The sequence below is a fragment of the Phalacrocorax aristotelis genome, chromosome 2, assembly GCF_949628215.1.
Source record: "Phalacrocorax aristotelis chromosome 2, bGulAri2.1, whole genome shotgun sequence".
Taxonomy (NCBI): domain Eukaryota; kingdom Metazoa; phylum Chordata; class Aves; order Suliformes; family Phalacrocoracidae; genus Phalacrocorax; species Phalacrocorax aristotelis.
Window position 1 is genome coordinate 159,565,985 of NC_134277.1, and position 11,362 is coordinate 159,577,346.

Genomic DNA, 11,362 nt, shown 5'->3' on the forward strand with positions numbered 1-11,362 from the left:
ACCGCAGGGTTCCTCTTTTCTACATGTGTTGATTCACGGGCACTTTCATACCTAGGCAGGGTAGAAGTTGTTTGCTTGCTCATGTTGACAATAGAAACAAGGGACTGTGGAGGGATTTACTTACAGGGCTGGGCCATGGCAATGTGTTCTTTAAATAGCTGTGTGACTTTTGTCTGTGTATCTGAATTTGATTATTAAGCACTTTTTAAATGATAAGCAACAAAGTAAATAGGTTTATTGCACTTGAAGAGGCCTCTCTTCTCAAGTGAAAGACTATTGCAGCTACTCAAATTATTGTAAGTGGAATGAAAAATACTACCATTAAACGACCAGGGCTTTTCATTGATCTGAATGTTCTTCTTTTAACAACTTTGGCAGCATCAAAGAGCCTTAAAGTGGGAGTAAATTATATTGGTATGTTTTAGTTTAAACATGAGTTTAAATGTGATTTTAAGCCAACTTTAAGGCCAACTCTTTGTAAAGGGGTCCTTAATGGAATTGGGAATTATGCCCAGAGCAAGCACATTGCCTATTTGGCAGTGATTAGCAATGTGTTAACAATTTAGTGTTCTAAATACAGGGCAACTAATTACTAAGATACTTAAATACACCTTCAGATACACCAGTTGCAGGTTTAGAAATATACTTTAATAAAATCTGAGTGCGTTAGCAAGGAAGCTGCAGAAGACAGTAAATGGGCTTTGCAGAAGTATCCGGATGGGTAGCTCATGCGCTGCGGGATCGCAGCTCTGGGGGATGCTTTTCCTCACAAAGCGTTGAGTTGGGGCATATTCTTCAAAGAGAGGTGGTGGATAGCCTTTTGTTTGAGACATCTGAACTGTAAAGAGGACAAAACACTGGAGAATATATAGTACAGTACAAGGTAGCCAGGAATGGGTGGGTTTGCCTTAGTAATTTCTAGACCTTGAATTTTCTTGTCTGAACTTTGTAGGTTTGTACACTTATTCTTTGCAGCCTTCGCATTTTGTCACCAGAAAGGGCTTCTAGACCACATGTGCCCAAGCAGGGTCATACTCTAGCTCAAATAACCCCATTTGTTTCTGTGCCTGAGCTCCTGTGCCCTGCTTGACCCCCATGCACAGCTCAGGTTTTCTGTGCAGTGATCCTGGTAGAAAAGGCACACCTTTGCTTTGTCAATGGCCTGGTTTGCATCCTTCCTGCACCACAAGCATGGCTGGTGTGTCTAAATGCCATCCAGAGTTTGCTCTGCAGGGACTGGAGAGTGCAGAAGGTAATGGACCTCTGCCCTCTGTAGGTTTTCCTATGAGCTAAGGAACCCCAGCACTCTATTATCTCAGTAATAGTGACCTGAATGTGTCTACTGGAATAACATCACTGCATTACATGAAATCCCTTTTCTACCTTGATTTACCTTTATCAGGTTTTTTTTTAATATTATTATCAGATTTTTAATTAACTTGCAGTTTTGGTTTTTTTCTTATTTGCCAAGGAAATTTTTAAAAAATTATTTCATAATTTAAAAAAAATATTATAGCCATAGTGTAGCTTCATTGCTTAGGACTGGGACTCTGTCTGGGAGATAAACTGCATGTGTGTTGTGTTATAGGTGTGGAGACAAGCAAAATATTTTTCAAACAAAGGTGGGTAAACTTGTACATCAAGACATTCACAGACAGTTACGCAGGTTTTGGTTTCAGAGGTTATCTTCTGTCTCTAACCTCATTTCTATTCAAGTCAAAAGACTGGCATATTGCAAGGCAGCAGTTGTTGTGGTACCTGTGATATTGTAAGAAGAGACAAAATGGCCAAGATATCCTCAGGAGGTCCATGATGGAGTGCTAGGCCTGTGGGTTTCAGATCATCCTCACAACGCAGAGATTCATGACTGGGTGTCAGGGTGGTGGGCTCACAGGCCTGTTCCCAGTCTCCTCGTGGATTTATGGGATCCTATGTTCTGGTTGCAAAACCCACACAAATGTGGATAAAGCTGAGGAAGACAAGGCCAAACAGGGTCATATGTCACATCATACTGCAACACGATGACCTTGACCTTGATTAGTGATCTAAAGGGCAGCTGCTGCTGCCTGAGGCAGCCTTTGAGTAGCCAAGAGGCCCTACAGCCATCTCTCAATGAACAGGCACAACAGCTATAGGGTAGCACAGCCCTCTGCCAGTGCCAAGCACCACAGGGTGACACAGAAAGGAGACATGTCATGCCTTCTTTTCCTGTATTAGAGGGGTCTTGACCTGTGTGCTTGTGTTGCTACATGTAGAGAGACCTCTGTTTAGGGAGGAGAGGTCTGGAAAAGGCTGAGCAGGCTGGGGCTATGCAGTTTGGGTGTTAGTCCAAGCTGCAGAGCATTTGGCCTCAGCTGGTATCTGAAAGGATTTACAAAGGAGCAGTGACCATTCACTTTCCATGGCTTTTTGACATTAATTCTTTGGTTTCCTTGCAGTCTCTTTGGACCAAAGGGGATTTTTAATCAAGGACTAATCACCACAGGGTTTGGAGTCCCCTTTTCTCTGGAATGCTCTCCAAGCTCTGTTTCTTTGTTTGTAGGCCGTTGCCCAGACCTCCGCTACCATGACCCTCACCGTCCCTGTCACGACAGAAGCCTACACACGGACTCAGTACTGTAAGTGGCCATGCGAGTGTCCGAAGTCCCCACCTCGGTGCTCGGTAGGCGTCAGCCTGGTCACAGACGGCTGCGACTGTTGCAAGACGTGTGCCAAGCAGCGTGGAGAAAATTGCACTGAGGCCGACACCTGTGATTTCCACAGGGGCTTGTACTGTGACTACAGTGGAGACAGACCTAGGTACGAAATAGGAGTATGTGCACGTAAGTGACGTACATATATTTTTGACTTAGATATACATTGGCACCTCTTTCTGGTCTGAGCAATGGCTGAGATTTATCTCATTAGATATCTGATTGTACACTCATCAGCTCCTCCATTCAACACCTTCTATTTCCTTACAGCTATCTTCATTCTCAGGGCAGATGGCTGCATGAGAAATGACATCTGAATTCTTGCTCTTTGAGTTGGCTGCAGGCAAGAGCAAAGAGCAAACAGCATTTGAAAGTCTTCAGATTTGCAAGTAGTTGATTCTGTGTTCCTGGTAACAGGAGGAGGTGCTGGAGTGGGTTGGGGAGGTAGGAAAGATAGGTATGCAGCTGGCTTTAAAGGCAAGCAATACGGGCATATACATGAAAATCATGATATTAAGGAGACGCTCTTGGCTTATTCCCAATAGTGGATCCCTAGGAAGTATAGCAGGTGGTATCCTGTCAAGAGGGACAGGGATGAATCATTTCCTAGTGAAGTTTCTTAGTGACAAATTGAGGTTTGAGCCTTAATCTTACATTTTCAGTCACATTAGCTGCCATGAAGGAGAAGGATTTCTTCCTGCCTGTCATAACAAACTCTTGGTGGGATAATTCATGTGACTGGAATGCTTTTATTCAAGAGGAAGAGGAAAAAGAAATGAGCTGGTGTTTTGTGTGTCAAGGATATATTCACTTGTTCTGAGATGGAGAACATGAGAGGAATCTGATCCACTCATAAGTGTCATAAATGTTTGAAAATCATTACTCTGGGCATGATTAAAAGAGAAATGATCATGAGTACAACCACACAGCTGATCAGAAAGGATGCTGACTGTTTAGCAAGCTATTAGAATATATTGGTTATGGCTTTAGATTCATAAACAGGAATTAGCCATTTAGAGGGAGGGTCTTCTAGGCTGGAATATAACCATGAATGAGGTACTAATAGAAAATGTAAGGGTGGAAGGAGAGTTGGAGGAGAGCTGACTGTGAGATGAATAGATAGAATAACTGATTCACAGGAAAGAGAAAAGATTGCAAACACTGGGCTTCAATAAACTTAGAAAATCAGCAGAAGTTTCACAAGGGGTAAGTCTGAGGAGTAAAGAGGCTCAGGGTAGCTGGCAGTTTCTCACATAAATGATACTGTTGTATCATTTCTGAGGGTTGTTGTTCCTCAGCAGAAGGATGGGAAGTGTAGTAAGAAATGAGCTTGGCTTTGCATTAGCTCAGCCACAAAAAGCAAGCACGCAGAAAGTGCAGTCTAACCAGATTTTTGTAGAATATGGGCAAAATAACAACAAGAGAAGGTATGCGCAAGGAGCTGTAAACTTAAACAGTGATTTTCAAGATTAGAAAAGATCCAAGTTTAAGAAAAGAGGATATGAGATCATTCAAACATATTGTCTGGACTGTGTGTAGAGCATTCTTGGGAGGTCTGTAAGAACAGGTTAGAAAAACATCTCTCAAGAATGACATCGTTCCAGCTGGCTCTGCGCTGGGAGAGGAAAACAATGTGGGTGTTGTCTCAAAGCTACCTCAGCCTTCCTAGGCCTCTTTAAATGTCTTCATGTTGTTTCACATTTATCTATTTAAATGCTTGCTTTCTTAGCTGATTTTTTTTGTTTGTTTTTGTGGTCCTCCCATACATCACAGGCATTCAGTATGCCTATGGCAACAGCACTATGATGTAGGAAGGTTGACCCCCAGCTTCCCCAGTAAGGTCTGGAAGGATTCCCTATCCAACATGCTTCCGCATGCCTACTGCCACGACAATATATCCCCTCTTATGTAGCATTTATGGCTATATGGGGAGGGGCATTGTGACATGTATAGCTGAGGGACATGAAAAGTAGGTCTTTCCATGGTTAGGAAATGAAGAGGTTTGGCTCTGGCTGCCATAGAAAGCTGTGGTCTTCCCCTTGCTTTCAGCATCCAGGTAGATACACATGACAGGACCTGCTGACATGTTCTTTCTCATGCACTGGGTCATGTATAGGCTGCATCACTCCACTCTGAGTACACCAGCTATTTCCCTGACCACAGGGTGCGTGAAGGCAAGAGCAGGACTCCTGTGCTCGGTGTTGGGGAGTAACTGCTGTGAGGAATTTGCTTTGCAGCTGGATGCTAAAAGTTAGGACTAGAGAATCCAGGGTATGCAGGGCTACAGAAACAATATAAGCTGTGAAAAAAAAAGATCCTGAAAGAGCTAGAAACAGGTGTTGGGAAAGGGAATGGGGTGAAACTGTGGGGAATTCAGGCTGTATCTGGACCAGAATGCTGAGGTGTGTCTCAGGACCTGGTGACCCTGACATCAGATAGGAGCTTTTTGGGAGTCACTGCAGCTTTCCTTTTATTGTTGGCTTTTCTCCTCCCCAAAGCAGGCACAGCAGGGTGCTGAGCACATGCCCAGGTAGGGAGGCAGGTGCTGTTTATGTGGGGCCAGAAACTGTGAAGTGCTCCCAAATCACCTGACTTAGATGCAGATTCAGTGTAGTTCTGCATGAAGGCATTCAACAGCCCCTTTGTCTGTGCTCACTGCAGGGGGGTTGGACTAGATGACCTCTAAAGGTCCCTTCCAACCTAAATCATTCTATGATTCTATGATGAATCTTTTGATGTATGAGACCTGCAGGAGGCTGAGTTAACACAGTCCAGGAGGGACATGCTGGTAGCGAGACACCAGGAAATACAGCATTTTCTTAAACTGTCAAAACTCAGGTACACACCTAGAAGCTTAACTGAAGCCTCAGCTCTGGCTCCAACACTGAGGGACGTCTCCAATACAAAGGCTGAAGCATTATCAAAATCAGAGCTGAACCCACACTGAAGACCTGGATCTGCGCTTCAAATTCCAACAAGTCTCATTTTTTGTGCAGAAGAAAGGATTTGTGTTTGATGTTTTCATTCAGCTCGTTATAAAAATAGGAAGCCTTTGCAGAATTTTAATCCAGCATTTCAATTTGTGTTGGCCCTGAAGTAGCCACATTGTAGCTCCATTTCTGACCAGACTTAAATCTTGAGCAACCTGATCAGTGCGTGCACACTGCCTCTGTGTGACCAAACTAGAAACTGAACTTTGAATTTTGCCTTAGAAGATTTCTGTCACTGGTTCCAAAGAACTGCCCATAACTTTGAAGGAAAAAAGTTGCTACTTTATACAACTTTTGTCTTATTTCCTGGATCGATGTGATTCCTGTTCATGGGCAATCAAAAAGCTTGATTGTCTTTTGAGCTTTTATTTAAATATATACATCACAGAATCACAGGGGTTGGAAGGGACCTCTGGAGATCACCTTGTCCAACCCCCCCGCTGGAGCAGGCACACCCAGAGCAGGGGGCACAGGAATGCGTCCAGGTGGGGTGTGAATATCTCCAGGGAAGGGACTCCACAGCCTCCCTGGGCAGCCTGTGCCCCTGCTCTGGCACCTACATAGGAAAGATCTTTTTTTCTCATATTGAGGTGGAACTTCCCGTGTTCCAACTTGTGCCCATTGCCCCTTGGCCTGTCATCGGGAGCCACTGGAAAGAGTCCAGTCCCATCCTCTTGACATCCACCCTTCAGATATTTGTACGTATTGATAAGATCCTCCCTCAGTCTTCTCTTCTCCAGGCTGAACAAACCCAAGTCTCTCAGCCTTTCCTCATAAGGGAGATGGTCCAGGATTGATCCAATCAAATAGTAATTTTCATGGCTTTATAATGTGTTACTTCATTTTCCAAGAAAACTGTTCTGTGATAAACTGAGTAGGATCTAGTAGCCTAAATACAGGCATCCAGTGCCATTTTAGGTGCTCCTTTGCTACCTTGGCTCTCCTCCCCCTTCTGCTTCAGATGGGTACCGGTGTTGTGAAGAGCTGTGTCATATTTGCAGCTCCATGTAGTCCTCTCATATGTCCCTGAAAACCTCAGATTTCACTCAATATCTGTTTTAATTGCTGTGATTACTCCTACTGAGAATAACTTTCACTAACATGCCATGAAATGATTTTTTAAGTGAGCATCTGTGGATAAAATTTGTTTTATTTTCTAACTTCTATTTTCCATGAAGCATTAAAAGATTCATTTTTTTGCTGTGATTCAGAATGAAAACAGTTTCCTAGACGGTGTGACCACATTTGGCTCAGTATCACATTGAATACATCGCCCCGCAGCACAGCCACGTCTCCGTGTTGACTCCATTAGCCCAGGGAGCAGCTTGGTAAAGAAACACATTAGCACTGTTTGTTGCCAGCATTATTTTAACAGTGGTCTGTGTGTCTTTCTCTCTTTTTCCTCTCTTTCAGAGATTGTCGGTGTAGGATGTGTCCTCAATGGAGTCAGATATAACAATGGGGACTCATTTCAGCCCAACTGCAAATACAACTGCACGTGCATTAATGGGGCTGTGGGCTGTATTCCCATGTGCACAAACTCACGCCCTCCCCTTGTCTGGTGCCCAAACCCAAAGCTCATTAAAATGGCAGGGAAATGCTGCGAGCAGTGGATTTGCGATGACTCCAAGAAAATCAGGAAGACGTCTCCACGCCACATCTCCTCTGCAGGTATGGTGGGAGTGAGGTGGATCTCTTCTTCACCACCAGGGAACTGAAGTCAGAGTCTCTTCAACCAAAGCATCAGCTTGCACTGCCAGACCTGGAGGCATCTAGTTTTTGTGTGAACAAGGCAGAGACTCCCATACAGCATGTAGTGGAGGACGGGACATGCAAACACCAGTGACGTGCTTGAACTCCTTAGCAGCAACATGAGATTCATCAAACACGCGGCTGTGACAAAGCCTCCTTTGAAGCACATGTCTGATGGCACTTTGATGATGTCACGAGTCCTCTTTACTTCACCATTTAATTTTTTTTTAAGTCTAGGCCCTCTGAAAACCAAATGGGCTCAGTGTAATTTGGGACTGAGGCTTTCTCCCTGGGTTATACTGCTTTAGTAGTATGATTTTAAAGCCTCTGCAGCAGTCCCAAACTTACATAACACCTTGAAAACTGTTGTGGTGGAAGTTTCACTGAGCTAAATTGTCTTTCTGTTAGTATAGTTTTTCAGCTGTTCCGGACAGAGGACATTATTGAACTACCTATTTTATGTGTCACATAAAGAATCTTCTCTCCTCACACTCATATTCATAGTGGCAATCACATCGCCCACTGCACCGAGGTGGTACCATTTGTCTCAAACATGGTTCCAAATGCTTAAGATGGGCTCACCTTGCCATAAGTCTTAAATTTCTCCTCATAATACCCTGAGATGCAATGTAGTGACGTTACTCACATTAGCCCCATTTTATAGACTATCTCACAAAAGCAGAGCTCAGGGAGACATAGGATGCTTGCTGTAAACCAGGGTTTTAGTTCCTTGATGGTAAGGGTTTTCCCCCCAGTCCTTGGTCTGTATTTTTGTTGTACAAAACAAAGCCTCAGTCTCCATTTTGTAGGTTAAAACCACCAGAGTTTAGCCCTCGCTTCTGCCCCTTGTAGCTTTGAACTGTGAGGTTGGTTCAAATTCAAAACATCTACTACTGAAATTGGCCTTATGTCTTCATGGCCTGTGTCCCAAAATGGGCATAACACAACTTTTCTGGCCTGACTTTTTCTCTTATAAGTAGAAGTCTTATAGAAGTAAGACTATAATTTATAACATTTAATATAATAATTAATCTACTCATACATATAATAGTGAGCAAGCTCAATGCAGCACAGTTTCTGTCAGCTTTGCCTGTGGGCTGCACTGTGAGCTGCAGACCAGAGGGGACTTTGGCCAAGGCTGTGAAGGAACCTGAACTGGGGTTGTCAGCTGCTTTCAAAACAGAGCCCACCCTTTCTTCAAGTGGTTGCTGAGCTCCCTGAGAGCTATTCAAGCTGCTCTTCCTCCCAGTGAAAGGCTGTGGCTGCTTCCCAAGCCCCTTGGCCATCCAGCAAAGACTGACAACCACTTTCTGCTACAAGGAATCAATTGAATGGGCTCAGAAATAAACCTTCATGGTGAGATCAGATCTAATCCCTTTTCTGCATTGGCTGGCACAGGCTTCTGTGATTAAGTGTTTGTATTGTGGCAGCACCTGGGGGTCCCAGACAAGGACCCCCTTGTGCAAGGCTGCAAAGGGAAATAAAGAAATGAGCCCTGGCCCCGAGCACTTGCAGCACTGGAGGGTCTGACACAAGTAGGTCAGCGGCAAAGGGGGTGGGATGAGGAGGTTCGCAGGAATGCTGAGCCACTTCGCTGTGATTTAGTTATTTGGGTTAGTGGCCTGAATGTGTAATGAGCTGGGGAGAGGGTGTTTAATATGGAAAGCTTCCCTGGCTGAATAATGTGGGGTTAATCTGATCTCTGCAGCGTACGAGGGAGAGGAGGAAGCCTGGCAGAAGAACTGCATTGTTCACACCTCATCCTGGAGTCCCTGCTCAAAGACCTGTGGGCTGGGCATCTCCACCAGGATTTCCAACGACAATGACCAGTGTCGGCTCCTGAAGGAAAGCCGCCTGTGCAACATGCGGCCCTGCGAGGTGGATATAACCAAGCACATTAAGGTGCGGGCCCTTAAGCTTTGCCTGGACTTGGGGTCAGCCTTTGTTTGGCAGCATTCAGGCCTCTGAGGGCTGCACTTCTGATCTTGGAGTCTGGTAGAGAATACGTGTGGACTCACTGTGGTGCAGAGAGTTCAAAAACGTGTGTTTCCTGTGCTTCTGCATGCTGGTATGAAAACCTTCCCTTGAGAGCTTTAATTCCAGCCAAAACTTCCTTGAAAGGAAAGGCAAGCCAAGTCCACTGTGCTCACTGCTGGTTCAGACAGACTCAGTGGAAAAGTGATGGGGCACTACTGTCACGGCTATGAATGGTATTTTGCAAGTGTCCTACTTGCAGCTTCTGGCTTCATATGTCTAAACATGTAAATCTGTTGCACCCTCTAGACCAGGGCTCTAAAATGCTTCCTAACAGCTTCAGAATCCTTTAAATATCAGGAAGATTGTTTGCATGTCCTACCTGTGTCAGCAATTAATATTAACCTCTTTTTTTTTCTGTTCTTCCTGATTTAGCCTGGAAAGAAGTGCTTGGCTGTCTACAGGGCCAACGAACCAACGAACTACACCATCTCAGGATGTGTGAGCAAAAGTCCATACAGACCCAAATATTGTGGTGTCTGCACAGACAACAGGTGCTGCACACCCTACAAGTCCAAGACTATTGAAGTGAGGTTTGAGTGCCCCGATGGAACTGAGTTTTCCTGGAAAGTCATGTGGATCAATGCTTGTTTTTGCAACCTGAACTGCAAGAACCCCAATGACATCTTTGCTGACTTGGCTCATTACCATGATTACTCTGAGATCGCTAATTAAATTGGCTGAATGCTGGAATTGACCCATTGCTCTGATTTTACAGAGGTTTTAAAATAAAAGGAGAATCTTTCATCCACTGCCAATGTACAATTTGTTTTTTCCTGAGTTAGGATGTTAAATCTCCTTGTTTTGCCACACTGGTTTTGGAAAGGCCTTGAACAAGCAGGGTTTTCAACTCTAATAGACCTCCATCCATTAACGACAGCCAGAAATTCCTCTATGCACAGATTCCAGGACTTAAATGACAGTCCTGTTGGCACTGCCAGTTATTAGGCCAGCAGTTTAATTGCCCAAAGGAAAGAATAGTACACTAGTATGACAGCAAAAGCACGGCTGTCAGTAGCTTAGACATGAGCTTCAGACATCGTTACTGTTGTTTCTAAAATACAGTCTAAGCTGGAAATGAGCATTGGCCTATATATTTTATTTTCAACATTAGACTTCAGTCTGTGGTGGTGGTGACCCTTGGGACTAGACTCAGGTGTCTGTCACACTGACATCACGCCTAGAAACTCCCCCTCTGTCATTTTCAGCCAGATCCCATCACAGTGAAACTCACGGGAAGAAGCAAAGGTTTCTCTTGAAATCTGTGTTTAACCCCTGTCTCACTGCACTAGTCCGGGTCAAAGATCTTCTGTGTGCTGCTCTCCTTAGACTCACCATGATCTCTTGGAGCATCTTGTGCCAGGGGCTTTTTCACAGTTTCTCTACCAACTCTGATCTTGAGCAGCCTGAATGCTCTGAATCCAAAATGTCCACCGCAGAGCTCATTTTCAGAGTAGGTCCTCTTGTCCATTGATCACATATTGCTCCTATCTTAGCTCTGCAGGGCTGAAAGATAAAATGTTAGCTGAGAGATGAAGGACAATACCTCATGTGCCCATTTATTTACATAGCAATAGTGTGGTCTGTGCCTGGGGACCACCACCTCCTCCTCCCTGTCTTGCTACCAGCAGGTCCTGCTTCCCACTGCCACCTTGCCAGTGACACATCCCTTGTTTTACTTGGCTGGGACAGAACAAAAATCCAGATGTTAGGCTTCCCACCAGCTCTGTGGGTGACTGGGTGCAAAAGGGGAGGACGATCCTCGGCATAGCTTCTGCTACATCAGTCACAACTGGGCCACTGCTTAGAGTAAACATCAACGTAAATGTTTTCTGCAGAAGTGGTTTCACATGCAAATGTCAGCTAAGAGAAGAAAAAAATCTCTCACTACCT

At 44.5% G+C, this 11,362-nt stretch overlaps 1 protein-coding gene across 1 annotated transcript in view; it reads left to right on the forward strand.

Annotated features, from left to right (window-relative positions):
- CCN4 (cellular communication network factor 4) overlaps positions 1-10,813 on the forward strand; it is a 36,585-nt gene extending 25,772 nt beyond the window's left edge. Inside the window, exons 2-5 of the mRNA XM_075085872.1 lie at positions 2,543-2,822; positions 7,097-7,354; positions 9,144-9,337; positions 9,845-10,813. Of these exons, the coding sequence (XP_074941973.1) occupies positions 2,543-2,822; positions 7,097-7,354; positions 9,144-9,337; positions 9,845-10,144 (1,032 nt within the window). The 3' untranslated portion in view covers positions 10,145-10,813. The remainder of the gene's footprint in view (positions 1-2,542; positions 2,823-7,096; positions 7,355-9,143; positions 9,338-9,844) is intronic.
- Positions 10,814-11,362: the final 549 nt, after the last annotated feature.